Genomic DNA, 23,335 nt, shown 5'->3' with positions numbered 1-23,335 from the left:
TTTCTTTTGGAATTCTGTCTTTTACTGCTGTGTTACATTTTTATCATTGATACAGTAACATAAAACTTTCTGTGCAAATAAATACTTGAGTTTAATACTAAGTAGAAGCTTTCGTTTACGCATTTCTGTCATTATTAGACTGCGGATATTTATGTACTTATGGTGTCTTGTAACCGAGAAAATGGGATAATACAAAGATTTTAATAAAGTTTCGTATTATTTATGGATTGTTATTAACATAGTTAAGCTTCTGGTATGTACAGAATTCAACATTCTGTCCAATTTGGATTTTTCAGTACTAGTATGGGATGTCGTGAATTTGCATATATGTACTTCCGCAGTCTAGTCATTACACTTCAGTTTCGCATAATCTGGAAATTATCTCAGACTCTTCAAAGTACCAATCATTTTAATTTTGGTCCCATTACTTACCAAAAGACAACGTCAAGTTGTACAATAAATGCATCCAAGACTCAACTGTTTATAATAAACGTCTGCAACGAAAGAACATATTTTTTAGTATTATAAGAGTATCGATATGTATAGCGACCATTATTCTCGACGTTATATCGTACTCTTTTATAGAAATCGCGTTAATATTGATTCTTTTGTAACCATACATTTCTCCTCTTAGACACCACATTACGTATAATTATTTCGTGGTATCGTTTATTTATAGACATAATAGATTGATGACGACCATATGAACTGGGAAAATCGTGGATATCAAAGTAAAAAATAAAAATATTCTATAATATATCAATGACGTTCTTATGTTCCGTTTCATTATTTATTTAATTGTCAATTATTATTCTCTATTTTTAATGCTCTTGACCTGTAGATCCTTTTGTCTCTCGCAATTGGTTTTCGTTTCTCGTAAAATTTCCAACGTACTTTTTCCAACATTCCATTAAATATGTACCAGAATTTTCAGAGATCATGTCCCAGGTCGACCATCTCTCGCCGTGGGCTGTTTACTTGTTTATCCCCTAGATTCCCGCGCAAACCACGAAAACCACCCCCGCGCCACGACGATTCCATGCCTCGTTCGCATTGCCACGAGCATAATGTCCCCGTGTTCGATTTCGTCACCGTTCTCCCGCGTCCTCGTGGCACTGATTCTCGCGTTTTACGCCTTCGTGGAGAGGCCAGCAGCAGCAGCAACCCCCGTCGTAAAATCCACAGTCCGGATCCGCGCAACCCTTTTACCTCGTTCAATTCAAGGTGGCTCATGCAAATTTTTAATAATTATAAATTTAGTTGAAAATTTAACAGAACATTCTTTAAAGCTGCAACTTTCGATTGTCTTTTTAATACGAGCCTTATGCAACAGTAATTAATACTGAAAAGTTAATGACTTCTTATTCGGTTACAAAAAATGATATTTTCATAAAAAATTAGGTGGTTATAGATTTTTTTACGGAGATTATAATGGCACGAAAAGGGACTGAAATGTGTCCTGAATTTGAATTATAGTAAAATTTTGTTCCAACAAAATGGATTACTTATTGATACACCTGATAGTTACCACAATTTTTAATCCTCTTAGTACCTTACAATTTTTCTGTGTATCATTTAGAAGTACCTACCTAGGTAAAGTATGCATTCTTGAACGTATTTATTAAAATTAACACATTTTTTCTAAATGTAATAATTTTACACTTTTTTCGTATTTTATAGTGAAGTATATTTTGTATTACATAAAAAATATTCGAAGTATTATACTCTCGTCACTTTCTGTATCAGAATTTATAATTTGTATCATGTACACACGAAAAGTCGAAATATCGGTTCAATGTGTTTCTGGCGAAAACCGATGAATTGATATTTCGGCTGGTGGGTACTAAGAGGGTTGAACACGTGCAGTGTTAATAAACTCGCTGTTAATACTTTCCCTGGTGAATCATATAGATAATTTTTTTCGGCACTATTAGGTGGCCATTACGACAAGAACAATTGATCGCATTCTTTTCCAAGGATACTGATAGGTTCCTGGGGACAGTTAACCAATTGAAGTACCAGAGAAATAAATTCTATCCTTTCGAGCATCAAGATTGAGATACCCTATCGATTTATACGAACCATCGGAGTTTCAATTTGTCTTTAATTGGATATCACCTGCTCTCCAGTGATAATGAAATTTTCCGTTTGTATTCATCATCTGTCTCTGTTTATTTAAGTTCCCCAAAATAAAGAGTTGCGAATATTTCTATGCAAAGTATCGTAAGTACATGCGTGTCCTAAATATCTTTACAAATTGTTCGTATTTGAAAAAAGAAAGGAAACCTTTTCAAGGACATTTCCAGATGTAGTATTCATCCCACTCGTCGGTTTACATTTCCGCGGATCGGAAGGATCTCTCTGCCATTCTTTCAGACCCGCCGCGTCTGCAGTTTCAGGCCGAAATTTTCATCAGACGGAACCCTTTCTCTGCATTTTCTCCACCCTTCGGCAATTATTGCCGGGATTTGGGATTCACGCAAATCTCGTACCTTTCCCTCTTTCTCGCGTTCTCTTTCATTCAGGGGGCGCGGAAGCTGCGTAGGGGATCAGGGACGGATAACGGAAGGGGCGGGGGGAGGGGAGATGAACGGTGCTGCGGTGGGCATCGTTGGCTGCAGTATTGACTATACTTCAGGGGCAGGTCCTTGGTAGAATGTATTTTCTACATTCTACAACGTTATCACCCTTCGGTGCTATACCCGCGCCGTTGCCTCCTAAACGCAACGTTGCGAACCTCCACCGATTTCAATAGGGGGAACTGGGTGGAATGGTAAACACACCCCGAGATCCTCTCTGTTTCGGCGATGATTTCCCCCGTGCTCTTTGCATTGTACTGGTCGTTCTGAAGCTGACATCGTAAAAAAAAGGAGCGTTAACGGATAACACAACAAACGATTTCTCAATCGACGCTCCTAGTTCTTAATTGCTCTATCTTCATTAATTTGTAATCTGAAAAAATCGAGTGTAAAGTTTACGAAGTTTAATATTATGGAAGCAGGAAACTAGTGAAATAATCAAACACAGTATATAATATTTAAAAAATTTTTATTGTCAACATAAAATTTATGATTTCTAGACTTGTTCCTAGACTTCGGCGCGTCCTGGAAATTCCAAGCTCAAACGTGTCGATGGCTTTCATTGATACAATCGACCGTTAATATTCCAATCCATTAAATTCTTCTCCTGCGTTAACTTAAAATTATCCGTACCATCCCGAACAGATATATCTGATATTATTAGACACAGTTCGATTGGCCCGTCTGGATGGCCGTAACAGGACATCAATCCGTTAATTGGCTCCCCACCCCTTCCACCCGCCCCCTTTAACACGCTACTTTTCGAGGAGCAACGATCACGTAACAACTGTTTCCAGAAACCTGCACATCTTTCGTATATACCCCCGGCGATATCGATCACATAAACTGTCTCCATGGACGGTATATTCACCGATTTCGAGATCCCCGTCGAATCCCTGCAAGCCATAGCGTCCCTTCGCCACGGTGATGTGGTGTTCTACCCCGATTCCCAAAAAATCCATACAACGCAGCGTGTGTTTTCTTATATATATATATATATACATATATACACACACAGAGATACACCAACGCCCCCACATACGTGCGTATCCACGCGTGTACAGCGGTGATTGCGTGCGCGCGCGCGAAATCAGCGCTGATATCAGAAGCAGCAGCAGCAGCGCACGCACACGTCGCGGGCTCAAAGGAACGCGCGCCCCCGAATCGCGCTTGCGTCGGGCTACGTGGTACGCTGCAGTACGCACGCCACCCCGCCTCCTCCGCTCCTCCTCCCTCGCGCTAAACCGTGTGCACACGCCCGGCTGTGTTGCAACGCGCGCAAGCGTGCACGTGTGCGTGTGGTCGGTTCACGACGCACCGGTGTGTGCGTGGCCAGGGGCGCGCGTGCGGCCCCGCAGCGACCTTGAGCCTCCTCGGTCCTCCCGCGAGCCACTATGTCCCTCCCACCATGCGCAATATTCCCCGCCTCCCCCTGCCGCCTCCTCCGCCTCGGTGTCCTAACGCCGCGCTGCCGCAATTGCTTCTCTCTCTGTTTCTCTCTCGCGCCTCCCTCCCCTACCTTTCGCTTTCCTTCCACTCGCAGTGGCACGCACTGCTAGCGATGGACTCGAGCCATGTGGACTCTGAACCGGGTGTGATGAACAAAAACGCTCGATTCATGGTTTACCGTGTTGTGGGTTATTTAAGGGGTGTTTTGGGGTCGAGAATAATTGCGGGCCAAAGAACTGGTGGGGGGAATAAACAGATGACGAAAGAACTTAACCCTTAGAGTACCTCATAAGCTTTTCGGGCAACGTTCAAGAATACCTTGAAAAATATGCAATTGTGAGGTATCTATTAAAATAATATATTTCTCTTAAAAATGCAGACATTTTTACGTTTTTTTTTTATTTTATTATTTCTATCCAGTAAACGTAAGGTTCTACTATATAAGGTTACTCTGCAAGGGTACTTTCGACCTAAAGTCTTGTAGCAACTGTGCACGATAATTCACAATCGTTCACGCACACACACTTTGAATAAAAAGTTCTGATAGCATTCCTGTTGTTCGGAAGAATCAAAATCTAAGTAGAATATTTATGCAGTAGTAGCAGTACGAATGTACTTGGCTGATCCGTCTGTCCATCGCATACTGTTTCTACTTACCGCACTGTCAAGGAGCCTAGGATCAGGGATGGGCAAAAATTTCTTATCCAGGTAAAAATTTTAAATAACGAATAAAAAATAACAAAAATATTTCACTACTTTTAGCCCTTTGACTACGAACAGTGCTTTTAGGCGTTTTTCATTCGTTGTAATAAGAAATTCAGAAATAACCTCTTTCGAATCTGCCGTTGCTTTGCAACCATCATACGCTTCTTCTATGATAACTACACTTGCTAGATTTTATAAAATTTACACAAACAATTGAATATTTTTAAAATTATTAACAAAGAACATCGTAACACCATACACAGCGAACCAAAGGGTTAATTGTATAAACGTGGGCATTCCAATTTTTATACTAAAATAAAATTTCTACTCGAATGAGTAGACACTTTGAAAACAATGATTTAATCTGATTAACTGTTCAAAGCTCAGGATGACGATCTGTCTAGGACCTTTAAAAAAATATTGACGTATTTCTATAAACTCTGAGACTTGTTGTCGAATGTTTCGAACGTTCTTGACAAAAGAAAAGGTTCAATATTCTTGTACAAATAAATTATTTGAAAACTCGCAGCTGAACTGAGTGTACCCATCGCTGGGCGTCACGCAGCGATGCCTCGAGCGCCCGAATTTCCATCGACCTTCTCTCTCGTTCATTCCCCACCCGTTTTCGTACCCCTTCCTTTCATTACTCTTTAGTGTTACGTCTATCTCCATTCTTCTCTCCCTCCCTCTCCCCTTCTCTCTCTCTCTTCCTCTCCCTTACACTCGGCTCCCCACGACTCCTACGCTTTTTCCCCTTTTCTCTTCCGTCCCTCACGAGGCACAACGCTTCTTGCACGCATGTAATGCCGGAGCAGGGAGTGCACACTAAATTTTGGCGGACCAGGGACGTACGCGTCGATGTTCCATGATAGCGACACTATAGAATGTTTTGACAACTTGGACTATAAAAGATCGATCAACGGGTGTCACTTCCCACAGAGGGTAGAAACAAATTTCAAAATTTATCTTCTCATTTTAAGTTTTAGCCCATAATTTCTTCCATAGGAAGAACATATAGGCTCACACATTTTTGCACATACCTTTGAAATAACAATTAACTATAAAAACATGTATGCAATTTCCATTTACTCTTGTCTCCTTCTCATTACTTTTATCATCCTTTGGTGATAAATTTTTCGTAATTTTGAAATCAAATTTACATTTCGATAAATAATTTGGTTAAACAGAAGTGACAGCCTTTCGCGAACAAACTCGTGAGTCAATGTACGACTCTAGCAGTGGTACTAACCATCACGAATCATTGTTCCGAGAACTCCAATAATTCTTGCTATCTGCACGATAAATAACCCTCACCATCATTCTCTTACACACACAGTATTGTGCCCATGCAACAGTTTCTATGTATTGTCACGAAGAAGTGGCTCCAAACGCAGTTAATCGAAAATTAACAGTATCATTGAACACGATCAAGGTGACTTTCATACGTCCTTGATGCTCACAGAATCCATTTCGATCCATTCGATATCAGGTCTAGAACAAACAGAAACTTCGCGTCTCTTCCAACAACGGGGGATCTTTGACTGTAACAGATTCAGCTTTACACCTCCTGTTTAGTAAGCTTCACGGTCCCGTTTGTCCCTACCAGTTTCCCCAAAAACTCGTGGCTCGATCGATGCGTCGTTGTAATACCAAATAAAGCTCTCCCGTTAAACAGGGCATTGTAAGGCGAGTGGCGGAGCTCTGATTGGAAGCCTACTCAAACCGGGTCGACGGCAGTTCGCGCCACCTTTTCACCGTGCAGCTTGCTCGAAACATTGGGTCCGTTTATGTATTGTCGGAACAGAGGGAATGACGCGAGCCGTTCATTTCGTCCCGATTCACTCAGCCGCCAACCCGTAAATTTGCTGCCGTGACCTCGACTTGAACGCGCTCCCGTCGAGTTTGTTGCGCGCAACTAGCAGAGGACGCTGGGCCTCGTGTGCTCCTCTGGGATCGTCGAATGGCTGCAATTTCATTCGTGAATTCGACCTGGAGATATAGGGATGTGTTCGATTCGGATTCGATTATTTAGGAAGATTGGGATCTCTTGGGTAACAGGTCAACTGCCACGTGTAACATATATCTGGACACTAGAGCTAAGTATTAAGTCAGACTTAGTAAACTTTAGAGGAGAGCAAATGAAAGGTACAATAACCTTCTAATTGTGGAACCATAGTCCGAGTTCTTAATTGTTCTTAACCCACTTTTAAAAAAAATTTAATTAATCTACTTGCGTCTCATTGGTCCAAATAATACAAATATTCTTTTGAGTCTTAACTCCGAAATATTAAAAGCTTCTTTTTCTTAATGCTTGTATCTCCAAATACTAACGATTAAAAATTTATGTTGATAATAAGATAAAATTTTGTTAAATATTGTATTAAATGGCTATTCAGTAGATGATATTCTAGTGTGTTTGATTATTTCACTATATTCCAGCTTCTATAATATGATACTTCGTAAACTTTAAATTCAGTTTAGAAACTAGTGGATATAGAACAATTACGAGCTAGAGCGACTACTGAAAATGCAGGTACCCTAGCTGCTGATGTTCTAGTCTGCCAAGAGCCTGTGTTTGAACAGGAGAATGAGTAGAGGGACCTTTTCGAGCATCATAAAAGACTATACTCCTCAAAAAGTAAAAATAGTCTGCCAGGTTTTTCCCTTTTTTTTCCGTTTTTGAAACGGGACCAAGTCACCGGAAACCGTTCACGGTGCATCTACTACGGTCGGCCCTGCATAGTCCGCGCCCGATTAAACTTTCGACCAGCAGTGACGTAATCACGGTGGCCCCCGTGGCAACGAAGGCAACCATGCAACAACGATCCCCTCCTCCCTCTCCCTTCCACGTTGCGCGCGGTAGCGCGGCGTTCTTGCCGAGTGGCGCCACGTATCCGCGTTTCGGCCCTGGCACGTGTTAGATTAGAAAGTGGCGGGGATGCGTGGATACCTTAGAAGCGTTAGAGGGGGACATATACCGAGTGTGAACGAGGTAAAGAGACAGAGAGGCTAGAAAAGGGGTACATATATACATACACCCGGAATTGGGAGAGAGGGAGAAAGAGTCGACCAAACTAAAGAGACAAACTGTATGGTAATTAGAAAGAGATAGCCTGTACGCGGCGAGAGAAGAACTCGCAAGATATATAGAAGAGGGGGGCACGTAGTACCACGCGAACCTAATGTTCTAGCCTTAAGCAATCCAGTGCGCGCCCCACCCTCTACCGAAAAAGTCGAATCTTATTTCCCTCCTCCTCCACCAATCCAGGCTCCCTCCTCCACGAATTCGTCCCCCTCCTCCTCCTCCTCCCACCAACACGAACTTCCCTCTTCATCCACCGGCCCCTCCCACCCCAAAAAACCGGCGTCGTGGACTCACACTATTTCGTCTAACCGCATTTGCATCGGCACCGATGACCCATATTCACGGTTTCTTTCCTCCTCCGCGGGCGACACGGGGCACCACCGACGAACGTCTTTGATCTCTCTCTCTCTCTCTCTCTCTCTCTTTCTCTTTCTCTCTCTCTCTGTCAGTCGCCGGTGTGTTTTCGCTGCCTCGCGTATATCCCCCATCGTGTATACACGCACTGTCCTCCCGCGCCACCGCCTGCCTATATCTGTTTCTCTTGGTCGCTCGCACGTCGGTGCCGTACACGAAACAAAGACGAACGTGTGCGTATGGTCCGCTTCGTAAAACGAAAGAGGGAGACCCCACGGTGTAGATAGATAGAGAGGGAGGGACTGAGAGAGAGAAAGAGAGACCAAAGCACGACGACGGACAGTTACGCGTGATTCGTTCCTCGTAGCGGCGATGCGCGATGCAAGTCGGTGACTCGATTTCGGTCGGGTGAAACGTAGAGAAGAGACTCTCTCGGTCGGCCCCCCCATTCAGTGTGTACGCGACCAGTGTTTCCGATACAATCCGAAACGGAACATTTGCCCGGTTAGAGGTGTGGTTATATTTACCGTCGTGTTGTATATCCGTGATACATTCTCTCGTCGTTGTCCCCTGTGTTCCCCGTCCAAGGAGCTCGTTATCCACCTGTGCATCCCCGGTACACGGAAGACCAAGCGGGTCGGCGAACGCACCACTTTCCGGGGGATCATGTGCCGCTGGAACACGTGTGTACGGTAGACCAGTGCAGAGAGCACTACCGTCATCGTCAGTGAGTTTTGTCGCTGGGAACCCCGGGAATTATAAACAAAACCGGATCGTGTGAATTGAGTGGTGTGTCTGATCGAATAACAGATTCAACACACACACACACGCAACGGCCTGGGGGCGATCACAGGTTACTGTTCTTCTTGGGAGTTTGTTATTGCTGTTTCGAGGATCGTATGAATGAAGCCTGTTCGTGGACGTGTCAGTGCTGCTGCTTTCCTTGAGCTCGACACGATCGGACGGTAATACACGGTCCTGGGCATCGGTAGGTTTCGCTCTCGTGGCTTTTCTTTTTTTCCTTTTTCTTTTGGTTTATCGTGGACCGCGGAAATCCGGTAGAAGTTTCCATGGTACGAACACGGACGCGCGAGGCCCCGCGATTAGCCGGATGGACTATATACATACACTCGGTCATCGTCGATTCACGCGATAGATACTAACTCCACGAATAACACCGTTGAGATAATACGGGGCCGGCTGACGTTTTTACAACGTGTCCAGCCGGAGACGTTTTTTTCGCGTGCACGATCAGAGTTATCGGTGACATTGCAGAACCGTGTGGCGTGTATATTAGTAAACGTGTTCGGTATTCCGTTTGATGTGTTCGATCGTCTTACAGCGAAGAATGTGTGGATACAGTAAATCTTCGATGAGTACTCGAAGGGTTTTCGGTATTGACAAGGAGAAGTCTCCAAGTGAAGCGGTTACTTCTTTAATGAGGTTTGGCACAGTGGTAGAGCTTGGAATTCTGAAGCGAATGATATTTGTTTCAGATGCATATGGCCGTTAGTTTATAAAATATGTAATGTTCAGTGCTGAGACTGTAATGGGAAACGATGATAAAGACTCCCGTAGAAGATACAATTTGTCGTACAAATTGTATCATATGTAGGGCGTTCAACCCTCCGTAGGTAACGTGGGTCTTCCATTTTTCCAGAACTTTCCTCCGAATTTTTATTTTTTTAAAAAAGGTTTCACACACTTTACTTAACGAATGATTGTATAATGTAAAGACTTTGATAAGTGTACTAGAATTTTCAAATTTATTGAACGTGAAAAACAGTACAAAATTAGACTTGGATATAAATGACCCAGTTTGATAACGAAGGGTTAAGATGTGTGTCGCGTGTAGTTGGCTCGGTGATTGAACTGAATTGAATCTGTTTTCTGTACAGCTGGACGAACTGTTGGGCACGAGCGCGATCAGGAAGGAAAGCACATACACGAAGGTGGCAGTGACAGGGGTGGCGAAGGTCACGGGGTCGGGCCTAGGGGTGGCATCATGGACTCTCATCAGCACCAGTTCTGCCTCAAGTGGAATAGTTTCGGCAGCAACTTAGCGACAGCGTTCTCGAATTTGTTCAAAAGCGAGAGTCTGACCGATGTCACCCTATTCTGCGAGGGTAAGTCACAACATTCGTCATTACTATTTTTAATTTGAATTTTATCGTTCGAACTCTTATTGTACCACGTCGCGGAACACTGCGCCGATGAAGGCCCGAAACACGTTACTTTCGTTTGCTTTTGTTTAACGTGCCCACTCCTATTTCGAAGGTACAGTAAATTCCAGTTATTCGGGACACATCGGGGCTAGTGTCTTTTGGACCAAACCACACGACCGGACGCGTGGTTTCGCGAACGACACACGCGGCTTATCGCTGCGCGCGAATTTCCCGCGGTAAGCATCGAAGTCGCCGTTGGGAAACGGCGCGCGCGTGTCCTCCATGTCTGACCAAAGCATCGCCATCACTCCTTACTCTGCGCTCACCTGAGCGGTGGCGAGCGGGTGGGCGGGCGGTTGGGAGGGAGGGAGGGAGGCGGTGAGTGCAGTTGCACGCCGACGATTTGCAAACGGCGGTGCACGTACAGCACGTGGTGCTGCAGGCGAACTGCAGCAGAGCCAGTGGATTGGCCCGCCCCCTACCCCCGTTTCGCCCAATCACGCGGGGCCAGAGAGATTGGCTACGCTCCGGCGCAGAGTCAGTTCGCGTGCATGCGAATCTCTCTCTCTTTCTCTCTTGAGTTTTGCACATCGTGCGCGCGCGTGTCCGTCTGTGTGCATCGTCTGTACGCGGAATATATAGGCGAGAGAACTGGTGCGACGCGCGCGATTTCCCCCCCGTTCGAATGCAACAATCTTCCTCGCTGGTGCGAGAAACCGCAGTTCGCGGCGAACCGCGGTGCAACGCGCTCGGTGCATCTCTGTGCATCCTCTTGGGTGTCGTTTGTAGATCGAAACAGTGGTGTCTGAGTTTTGGGTGTTTAAAAGTGTGAAGTTTTTTAGTACGATCGATTGGCCCTCGCGAGCGGTGGTTTATTTACGGTGCGGAACGATGAAGGCGATTTTTACGTTTATCGCGGGCGTCGAGGTGTGTAACCGTTTATGCGGGGACGCGTAACTGTGACCCGTTTCCGGGCTAAAAATACTGCACGTGTGGACACGATGCTGCATCGTTCATTCATAATGTATTATCCGTGCGCATGTGCTCCGGTGCAACGGGTATGGTTGACTGTTTCTCTCTCTCTCGGTTGGAATCTCATTGGAGTAGATATGTTCTTTAACAGTTTCGTTCCCACTGGTGTCATATGGCTACGTATTCGAAACTACGAAATGAAATATTAGTAACGTGTATATTTCCATATCTGTGAGTGTGTAATAGTATCTTCAAGTCTTGAATAGATAGTGCGGCACGTGTGTGCATTTAAAAGCTTATCGGTAAAATAGGACGTTATTGGTCCTTTGTCCCTTTCGTTTAATATGGAATTCAAGTGCTGAGCATTGTTACGAATACAATAGACACTTACAAAATTCTAATTTTTTACAAATGTTTCAAGAAGGTCTGTTGATCGAAGATAAGAAAAATTCGGTTTTATTGTGTATAATAACAGTATAATGGGAATTATTATACATATATCTGTAATGAAAGTAAAAAAACTGTCAAATGGCAACGAATGAAAAATTGCATTAGACGGTTTTGAAATGTTAAAATGTTCTTGCGAATCATTTATGTGTTATGTAGTATACAGAAATATACAATGAAATATTTCTCTGGTAAGTTTTTAAATAATGTGGGAATGAAAGGGTTAATCGGGTTGGGGCTGCATCGACAAAGGGGTCACGGTGAGGATGCATGTGCGTCTTTGTGACTCGATGTGTTTTCTTTTTTTCGTCCGTGCTGAATAATGTGCGAGGAGTTCGTGACATTGAACCGTGAACAATCGAACGGAGTTTAATTAGCCGGAACGAGCGTGATTCCGCTGCGTTCTCCGCCGTGTCGATTATGCATTCAGGGTATGTTTCTTGGGTGTCGGTGTTTCGAATGGTAAAGCCGATTGGATGCATCGTTAAAAATTTCGTTGACGTAGTAATGTACGGTGATTTCGGTAGAATTTAGTCAGTGGTGTGATTTTCCAGCGTGAATTCACTGTTTCTTGTTATTGGGCGCTGAATCGAATATAAAAAGGGGACTACGAGAGAATGGAAGTTATTAATTTGATTCGATGCATGTATAACGCACAACTGAATGAGACACAACGAAATTACCAAAAATGAATGAAGTTTTTATTTTTAGTTTCATGAATATCTTAATTATTGAAATAAGGCTTTCTTCTGGCACTGGTTCTTGTAAGACAGTCTTTAAAAGTAGGACTTTGCATAAGTATCCGTAGGTAATAAACATTAAATAGTCTGTGCAAGAATTTCATTCCCACCTTTATTCGATTGATCGTGTATTCGTGCACATACACATTTATACATTGAAAGCGAATATATCCAAAACTTTTCGTCTTGATAACTAAACTGCGAATGTTATGCATTTTTCGTAAATATCAGTGCGCGAAAAACAATACAGTAAAAAGTTTTCCGAAGATTAGTATGAAGTTTACTCTACCTTAGACCCAAAAACAACCTTTAATAAAAGAAACAAATCCCTGACATACTTTCAGTTCCGTAAATTTATCTATAAAAATCTGAATTTTCATAAAGATCCGCCGTCTATCAATAATAGATGTACCTATAAGTATACGTAATCAACTATTTTTTTCGATAATCTATAAACATGATTCAGAGTCAAAATATTTCCAATCTCCTTCCTTTTTTTTGACAATAGCGAACGTTATCGGGGAAAGCAAACACTGATTTCCTACGAAATAAATATTAAGCATAACAAAATACGGTGGATTATTTATCGATATGCAGAGCTAATAATTTCTAGGTTCCATTTTTAGACCCAGTCGTTCCCACGAGTCGCGCCGAAATTTATCGTTCCGTGCTTCGTCATCCGTATCAAACGCATCCCAAAAAATTACACCAAGGCCCCTTATTCTTGTTCGCATGCGCCGTGTCAAAATTTACACACGCCTGCAGCAACGAGCCGCGCGCGATCGAGCAACGTTGTCGGGAAGCCACGGTTACGGCGTCAATAAAATTTCGGCACGATTTATCAGGCGGCGCTGATAACAGGAGGGGGCACTGTACACCAACACGTGGGCCTAGATACTCGTTACATTATCAGCCGCGCTGAATAAACAAGAATGTGCAATTCATACTCGGGGCACCGTTTTTAGACACTTCGACTAGTTGGAGAGTTAAAGTTCGCCAAGCGATTCGCGATTATCTTTGCTAGCCCCCGAGGAGAGGACACTTCCGAAACGATACTATTCGCGGTTCCTACGACGTGATACGAATTTTCGGTTCGCGCGTGCAACGGCTCGTCCCCCTGCCCTCTGTCCCACCAAATCTCGTCCATCTTCGATCCTCCTAACGCTTTCACCTGGGCCACGGGTACGTTACACGCGCGTGTCCCGATTTCACGAAAACCGCCTCGGCTTCGTTTCTTTTTTGTTCTTTGTCGAAGGGAAAGGAAAAGTTCCCATCTCCTGGAATACCTACCAGCGAAGGCCGCGTGTCTGAGGGCGAAAGTCGACGAAAAATGGTGTAGCTACGGTTTGTCGCCTCGAGTGAGTGGCTCCTTTCTTTTGCGACAGAACGGGTGGAGGGTGAGAATCTGAAAGGAAGGTCGGGTTGTAGGAAGGGTTCAAGGACGACGGGGAGGTTTCGTTGGAAAGGGAGGAGGAGGAGGATGGAGGGCGGAGGAGGGAATCGTGGTTGAGCAACGCGTGCGCGCGCTTACGTTCGTCTAACGATAGAAAGTTTCGTGGCTGATCCCTACTTTTGCAAAGGACTCGTCCTAGTTCGGTTACGAATGTCTTTTCGGATCTTCTTTACGAGCGGCGAAGTTATCATGAATGACATACGATGTTCCCTTTTTAAGAATGAATCGACTATAGATCTAGAGCCCAGAGTATATTAAATGATAGTTACTAAATTTTAGAGGAGAGTAAGTCAAAGGCGTAAAAACCTTGTAACTTTGGAACCCTTTGGTAAGAATTCGACGGGGATCACTACCTTCGAGTTATTGAATGGATTTAAGACAAAATGCGTAGAAATGATGGTCATTGCATTAAGTCCCCTATGGACTATACGTTGTTTGGTTTGAAACAAAATATGGAATTAATATCATTTTTACAGTATTATATTACAAACTAAAGGACTTAGGACGAAATAATTTTTATCATCGAAAGCAGTGGAAAATGTGATACGGAAAACATGTAAAATATTATTTCTCAAAGAAAGTATACTTAATACAGTCTGGCTCTGCGGTCCAGAGATGCTTTTGTGACATCACCATTTTTGTAGATCGATCCTGTGAGAATCTGGTTGTGCACAGAAACTTGTTTGTCCTGTTAATGGGTTCCGTATCTTGACTCTTTAATAAAATATCCATTAACACTAGGGATTACCGAACCCGTCAAACTGACTGATTGCAGGTTTCTTATTTTAGGAACTGTGAAATGTATTATGGTCCTTTCGGCAGAATTTATGTTGGCTGTTAATTTACTATACATTCTATGTTATACTATATTATGCTAAATATTACTATATCTTATGTATATTACTATATTATACGGTTTAATATACATTCTGGTAGATATAGTGTAATAATAATGTAGGAAGTTCTGAAGTAATTCTAAATTTATAATTTAGCACTAAAATACTAGGTTGTTCGGAATTATTATTTACTATTTATTTACTATTTTTTCTATAAATTCTTTTCGTTTTTCGATTAATTTCATTGTACCAATTGTATTAAACTTCGATTGTTTTAGCTAAAGAATATCTTTGACCTTCCTCCAGATGGATTTTGTTTCAAAATAAATATTGTTTTCAAAATTTTCTTCTTATCGCTGAATATTCCAGCGAAAAAAATAATGAGGGCACTGTTGCTCGAAATGCTACAAACTTTCCGAACGATCGGACATATTACTCGGAAGCTATTCTCTGCAGCCACATCGACTCGTTAAGAAACCGGTGGATTACCACTTTTATTCGTACTCCTAATGAAACGATATTCATCTTTTCAACATTCTTACGACCGGCCAGTGTGTCTGTCCGTGTACGCGTGCGGATGTGTTTAATCATTCGAAAGCCCAAAGGCAGCTGAAAGTAGGCCCGAGTTACAGTTAGATCTAACAGTCTTCTTTACACGACGCACCGGCACACAGTGCGCGTGCACACACGTGGGAGCTCTTGTACAGGCCGTGTACTCGTTGGTCGTGGAGGAATTTCATATTGACCGGAATGAACGTCACCGAATTTAAATATTTACGGTCGGCCAAGAAAGAGCTCGTCCCTCCATATGCATCTCGATGCATAAGTAAGTTGAGTACAGTTATGGTGTACTATAGTCTCAGACAAAAAAGTTGTAAAAAACGACATTTATTATTTTCTTCGACATTCTGAAAAGTCGCAAATTTTTCAAAATTTTTTTAACATATCATTTAATAAACTGATTCTTCTAACTTCACAAAGAAACTCAAGTCACTTGGTCCAATTTTGAAAGAGTCGTATACTTACGAGTGTTATCGGCGCACGAGAAAACGTATTGGTGTGCGCGTGTGTCTGTCAGTGACGTTACACGAGATTAAACGGAGTGTGCAAGCGACACGTGGAACGTTAGACCCGAAACATTCGTGTACCGTTTGCTGGTATTCGAGCGGAACTATTCCGGACACGACGAAAATGTATATTCATTTCAGTATGACCCAAATAATTGCAGTCGTCTGTCTTCTGAAACGTATAACGTCTTATTAGAATCGATATTAGCTCTCCTCCTCACTCTAGAATCTAGAAAGAAAAAGTACAATAAATGCGAAATTTCTTCTTTTTACCTATGGTACTTCGTTCATAATATTCATTTCATATCTTTGCTTTTGTTGTATCGTAATATTTGTATTAGAATGAATTATAGAAAATTCGTAGTAATAGAAGTTTGAGACCAGGTAGATCCTATAATGTATCAAGTGCTGTTTAAGAACATAAACAATTGTGAAAGGAAATTAGAAATGGGTATCTGGGTACTCGGTTGTCTACACGGGTTAATTGAAAGAAATTCTGTATTCACGGTTTATATTTCGTTCACACGATTCACGACAACAATAAAAAACGATAGGAGGTCGTGGATTACGACCGCTATCTTTCGAGATCAGTCGGTTTTTACTGGGTCACTGTGTTCGATGCAACGCCATAACGTATGGACGGACGCATAGTTCCGAGAGTGGGCATGGCACTGTTATGTAGGTGAACTAAAAGGGTCGGAGCATAACCTCGAAAATTGGGTCATGTTGCCGGTACAGTGCGTTGTGTGTTGCAACGCGAACGCAACCTAGCTGGGTGAAACACGTGTTGCATGCGCCACGCCTCGTGTGTCAACATTTTCTGTGGTGAGAGGATACATTAAAGTTAACTCTTTAAGGGTTTTATTTCATTTTGAAAACGTCCACTCGAATGCTTAACTATATTTTAAGCTATTACGTGTACACTCGACAAAAGCAGAGTAAATGTATTTGCTGTGAAATTGAAATAAATTCTAATATAATGACAAAAATTCAACGATTCGTACGTCCACGATACAATAGATCCTAACGATTTCGTTCATTGATCACGAGCGACACACGCTGCTCAATCGTGTGCATAAATAAAATATAATGTGCGTTATCTGTCGATAAGGCCATGCTCGAGCACAGATACACTTCCGCTATTTGAATTTCGATTCGAAATATGTATACATAGGAGAATCCTCCGGCCGGAGCGTTGCTCTCAGCATTTCTATTTTTATTCGTGAACATAAAGGAGTCTGTGTCCGAGTTCCCGGTTCTGGAGCTCGTGTAATATCCGGAAAAAATGCTGAGGGAGAGAGGTGTAAACATTCAGCGAGACAGGTTCTGACCGTTAAATTCTCGAAAACTTGCAATTTTTTTATGCAAATCAGGAAGAACATTCCATTGATTCCCAATTATTTACAGCCTCGACACAACAGTCTATACGAAAATAAAATTTCATTGCCATGCAAAATGTTCTTTTTCTCAAGCTTTGCATACTTTGTATTTATTACGCAAGATATTCGTGACGTAAAAGAAAACCTGCGTTATTAACACCTGCATTATTGGTTATCTCACGATGATTTTCAAAAAGATCGAATTTCTATTTTTAATGGAAGTTTCCTTAATCTTCTTAAGTCATATAGGTTCGACAGATTTGTAAATTTTCTTTAATTAATCCCCAAATGGTACCAAACACAAATTGTGTATTGGTATGGAGTAATTATAAGACTTTATAGAAATTTCGGCTACTCTAGTACAAAGGATAGCGTTGGAGGCTCGATACGCGACCGATATAAGGGGGATAACCGAGAAACGGGGAGTGAATGTACTTGACTCGCAAACTCGTGAGCACAGTCGGGCAAAGTATGTATATGTATACCTCCTTAGAGTCAAGGTTAGCTGTGATGCAACAGGATGTCGGCCATTGACACTATCCCGTGTTCGCGCTCCGATATTCGCATTCGAACGATGACGCCCAGGATCCATTCACGAATCTCTTTCTTTTTTGTTTTGTTCGACTCGTGATTCGAGGACCTCAGTCACACATTTCTTGGGTTTGGATAGTCTATTCTCTCGTCAGGAAGACTCTTCCAGCCAGTTACGTGGTCTCTAACCAGCTGCCGTTTTTTGTTAGAAACGTGACGTCCATATAACCAGAAACGTTCGCCAAGTTCGCGAGCACATTACGCGGCATCTTAGAACCCCGGAGAATTCGTGGAATATTATGGAACCCCTTCCCCCCCCCTAGCGGCATAAAAGTACCGTAGTAACCTTACAATTACACGCTCGTCCCACCGCGTTACCAGTATTTTTTAGCGATGCTGGTCTACGCACGTTAGATGTTTGACCGGAACAACGTGAAGCGATTTTGCGGCGATATGTTCTTGCCGACGACCTCTGTTCACCTTTGTATCTTCTCTCGACCCGGAAGGAATAAATTTGATTGTTAGTTTTGTTCGTAAGCGCTCGTTCTTTCAATAACATTTATATATCTGGACCCCAGATCTACGTATCAACATGGTCAGACCCGCAAAATACACAAAAAACGGTAACTGAGTGTATAATCATCCATATTGCATAAAAATGCATTATTTTCAATGTCCTTTAAAAAAAGGTTCGTCGTTTAAAAATCATAAAAATAGAATCCCAGTTATAACAGATAGAACGATTCATCCAGGCGGGCATATTGATTCCTAACGATTTCCGGCTGAAACCTCAGAAATCGATGTCCACGACGAGGCTGTTTTCACTGAACAGAATTTCATAGAATTCACCCAGCTGCAAAAAATGCCTCCAGAATGTAAGAGACGTTTCTGGAGTAGAATCGTTTAAGAAAGGAAGAAAAAAAGCATGGATCTCGATGCGATTGGATTACGGTCGAAAACACGATCGCTTCAAATATCAGTCGAGGAACCGAGACCGTCCATGTATCGCAAAACACTGTGTGTCGAGCGTGAGTGTATGGAACTATGATTTCAAGGACCGGGCATTCGTTAGTATTACAAGACAAACGCAGAGTTGCGAAAGCCTCGGTGTTTCATAGCACTGCTGCTGTTATCAGATTATTAAAGTGTTACGCACCATGTGACACACACACACACACATATATACATACATCAGTTGGTGGTACGATCGATAACATTATGCGTCGATTGTTTCGCGGAAATAATCATTGGCCCAAGTAGAAACGGGCGGGGGGGTTTAAGGTTGGAATTCATGGTTCAAATGCAGGTGCCCCCACGGGCTGATAAATTCTCCACGAATCGAGAGAGTTAATCATCGACGCCCTCGAAGTGGGTCAGTGACACAATTACACAACAGGGCTCGCTCGCGCGCGTGCATTCGCGGGGTCTCTTTGTTGGAACAGAGACGCGCAATCACGTAGAAATATCATAATTCGGAACCAGAGGCATGATATCTCTCACGCCCGAGTGGCGAAGATTTCCGTTCGATATCTTCGTCTTTTTTCGTGGTTGTTGTAAACATCGTATTCGTGCATGTGATATCAGTTTTAGATAGAAGTGAACTTCATTTCGCTTCGGAAATCGTGGAATGTCTGTATTTCTCGGTTTTTAGTGTCAACGGTTCACCGTGATGTCATTATCAGATCTGGGGACGTTTATGCGAGTCCACGTTTTAAGAAGCTCAGACAACAATTGTAACAGCTACAATTGATTCGCCATGGGTGAAAATGAATTCTATATTAGTTGCTTATACGTATAACCTGTCAACCGATCAATAGACTGTAGAGGCACATACAAATATAAATTCACGGAAACTGGAATCAAACAAACAAAGAATACGATATTGGTCCGATATTTCTTCTTCCAAGAATCGAAAATTTTTAATTTCAACATTCTCACCACCTTACCAATCGCTATTAAACTAATTTTAAAATTGACCAACTAATTTTGAAATTTAGTAATTGACTAATTTCTTTACTTTCATATCGTAATAAAAGGTGCAAAAGATCTCAGAAAATGTATTGTCACGACATTTTAATCGTCGTTGTAAGAGTGTATTGACAAGTCATTTAGACTTGCTTGGTAGTTCTAGTGTTAAATAATCTTATTCTCGGTATTGCTTTTCGCGTTCAAGCCAAAAGATCTCTGTTATCCGATAGGGCACCGCCAGTAACATGTCAATCGAATTGGCCGGACAGGCTAGATCTTCAAACGCGGAGTCATCATCCGCGTGCAGAGAGAGTGAGACACGTGCGGTTGCACGTCGTACACGTGGTCGCGCGCATGTCGATTTCTTGAATACATAAATGTATGTATGTATGTAGTCTCAAAGCTCACGGCCATCCCCCCACCAGTGGTCCACGTGTCGATTTTCGCGCGTCCGATTCGGTTGTTCCGTTCTCCCGTTCTTCTCGCCTCCCCCCACTCCACCTCCCTCCCCCTGCCCCTCGGCGCCAATCGTCATCGTGCAGCGGCATGTGCGAGCTAGACGCTGTCGACCTTGGTCCCACGCAGCCATTGGCCGGAACCAAAGGAAGCCGCCGTTGACGATTGGCCGGCTCCTCTGGTTCGGCTGTGCTGGCCTTGCTCTCCAGCAGGCACACACCACTGTCTATGCATGTGTGTGTGTGTGTTCATCATCTCGAGGCGTGCGTGCGCGAGTTGGCCACGTACCGAGAGAATATCTCTGTCGGATTCGGCAGAATTTCGGCACCAACGGGGAATTAGCTCGCTAGGAGCTCTGCATCGGGGCGACCTTCATCCGGCCATTGACCGCCGATTTCACGTTGGTCCCCCTAGGCTGTTTTTCGTCGCCACGCAACAACTATGTACAATTCGGTTTCGCGATCGAATTAGCCTCCTTATCTCGTTCGCGAAGCCTCTCGTAGTGTGTATACACCTTGGCGTCGTTAACCGACACGCAATCGACGGGAAAGAATGTGTTTCTTTTTCACGGTAACCATGGGACGATTGGCGTTCCGAAATTGAACGTTCGGTAGTGATGGTCTTTATACGCAGCCTCGCGAGCAAACTCAGCTTCCGCTAAGGGAAAAAGTACAGAAATAAATGTTAAATCGAATGTTAAGTTGATGAGTTTACTCGTGAGGGTACATCGGCTAAAGCACCAGGGGCGGTTCTGGAGTGGTCGGACGAAAGGAACGTTCTGAATATTTCTACAGACTCCTCTCGATTATTGTCCCGAACTCGGGTCCGCGCCGGGACAATAAACGCATAGGGAGAAATGCTTCAGACCCTCGTAAATTCGTTTTTTTGCTCGAAGCCCGAGTCTTTGCAACGAAGTATGCGCTTGATTAGCGTTTAACCCTTTAATGCCTTACCAGATCTTACGGGTGAAAGAAAAAGATAATTTCTCGCGATTATTTAACTCAAAAATGACCCAGTATAACTCGTCTGGATTTCTCGAAAAAACCCCTCGAAATATGATTTTCTAGATGTGACGTATACGTGACACTAGGGTTAATTGGAACTATGACGGTTCCCCTTACGCTGCAATTCGTGCACACAGAAGAATATTATGAATTTTTTCGAACGTTGCTTCTACTGTTTGGATAGTTAATGGATCAGAGAATGGTATAAGGATGTAAATACGAGCCGCTTCCGGGTTCTATGTACAGTACGTTAGACGTGCCCGGGGTAATAGAATCGTTGGATAGAGGAGGAAACGATGACCATCGTAGGAAACTGAAAACCTCTAGCCCATAAAACACCTTTAGGCAGCTGGCCTTGGACCGTGAATAGAGATTGCCCCGCGAAGAGTGCATTGTCCCGTTGCGTAACCGAGCGAGCGGACAAGCGAGCGCGCGCGTGTTTGCAAGTGTGCCGCCGACGCGTGTATCGTAAATTATTTTCTCTTAATGCGTTATCGAACGGCATAACGCCGTTATTTATTAACAAGATATACCATTATCGCCCGATTTATACGTGCTATTAATAAGAGCGATTAGAAACATTTATAATAAAATGCCCCGGCGATAAAGTCGCCCACCGGCGACGATAGCGTAAAATGGCAGTATATAAACAATGAGAAACAGTTCTGTGCGTATTATCTGTTTACCGGTTCATTGAGCTGAATCCTTCGGTTGAGAGTCCCGTCCAATGACTTGGATGACGTCGTGCGGCAAAACATCGTCGCGAGTTACATAATAATTAATCTCTCGACAATTCGTTTTTTGCACTTTTGTTTCTTTTAAAAAACAAAAAATGTGCTGCGTATTATATCTATTGTATATCGTGCGGGATTCGATTGACGGATAAAAATACTATTTTTACACCTGTGAACGACGATAACGATGCAACTGATGGAAGAAAATAAGACTGCAATATAATAGCCGCCCACATGGGGAAAAGTGGATGTTATTGGATCTAGAGATGTGGATATTATTAGAAGCCAATGGTGTGTGCCTATATACTCGTATTGAGAAAGTGTGAAGCAAATTCGTCGAGGTGGAAAATTACGTACAAGGTTCCAGAGAAATTACATCATTTTGTAGTTTCTGTTTGGGGACAGATTTATCATTTTTTCTTTCTTTTTTTTCGGGAATCACATAACCGTGGTATACATCCGCGTATTATTCTTGTTGCGCCGGAGCTACATAAAGGATACACGAGAATGCCACGCACGTTTCCGGGTCCCGGCTGGGGGGCTGTGAGCCAGCCGCTCTCTGGCATAATCGGTAGCATAAGCCGCGACGGCGGCCACTGTACGCAAAACGCCCACACATCTACACGTGACTCGGTCGTTGGCCTCTGGAGACCACGTCTAGGATGTATATTTGGCTCGGATACCTGTGAAGATACGCACCACGCTATATTTGGCAGGTTGCAGATGCTCGATTCCTCCTACTTTCTGCATAGATCGCCAGACAGTGAATCCCCTCTATTTTCTGTGAATCATTCCGGGATAACTAATCGACGCGATAACGCGAGGCTCCTGTAGCAAGAGAGGACTCTGAACGATGAAACTGATATCGATTAATCGAATTGAGCTTGAAAAAAATTATGGTATACATTCGTGGTATCACACACTCGTGAAATATGAAGTATAGTAAATTATCGATGAATGTTCGAAGGCTCCTCGGCACTGACTAGGAGAGGTCCCCAGGTGTAACATTGACTTTTGTAACGAGTTTTAGCAAATATTTAATGTTCAGTGCTCGAGAAGCCTTCGAACACTCATCGATGATTTCCTGTAAGTAATTACAACAATCGAGCACATATCGACCCACCACTTTGAGAAGGCAATTTTTAAGGGTAATTGTGTATCCTGATGACAGGGTAACAGAAGATAATAAGGGTTACCCGTTAACTCGACATTTTCTTATCCGGCTCGAAGTGACTTGGCATTAGGTTCGGATAACCGAAGGTTTCTCAGTATTTATATACACGTGGAGACCGCCTCGGGAAGGGTTACTGGTTTCCTTTTTTCTACGAATCTTTCGAATATCAAGGAGCCTTGAGGAACTCGATACGCTTTAGTTAGGCGAGCCATTCCGAAAGGCAGGTGGTTTCGGCCA

At 43.0% G+C, this 23,335-nt stretch overlaps 1 protein-coding gene across 1 annotated transcript in view; it reads left to right on the top strand.

Annotated features, from left to right (window-relative positions):
- The window catches only part of LOC107187511 (protein abrupt), a 53,419-nt gene that overhangs the window by 9,798 nt on the left and 20,286 nt on the right, over positions 1–23,335 (top strand). Inside the window, exon 2 of the mRNA XM_015575629.1 lies at positions 10,071–10,298. Within this exon, the coding sequence (XP_015431115.1) occupies positions 10,178–10,298 (121 nt within the window). The 5' untranslated portion in view covers positions 10,071–10,177. The remainder of the gene's footprint in view (positions 1–10,070; positions 10,299–23,335) is intronic.

This window comes from Dufourea novaeangliae, unplaced genomic scaffold (genome assembly GCF_001272555.1).
Source record: "Dufourea novaeangliae isolate 0120121106 unplaced genomic scaffold, ASM127255v1 scaffold89, whole genome shotgun sequence".
NCBI lineage: Eukaryota > Metazoa > Arthropoda > Insecta > Hymenoptera > Halictidae > Dufourea > Dufourea novaeangliae.
This window is presented reverse-complemented; position numbering and strand designations above follow the sequence as displayed.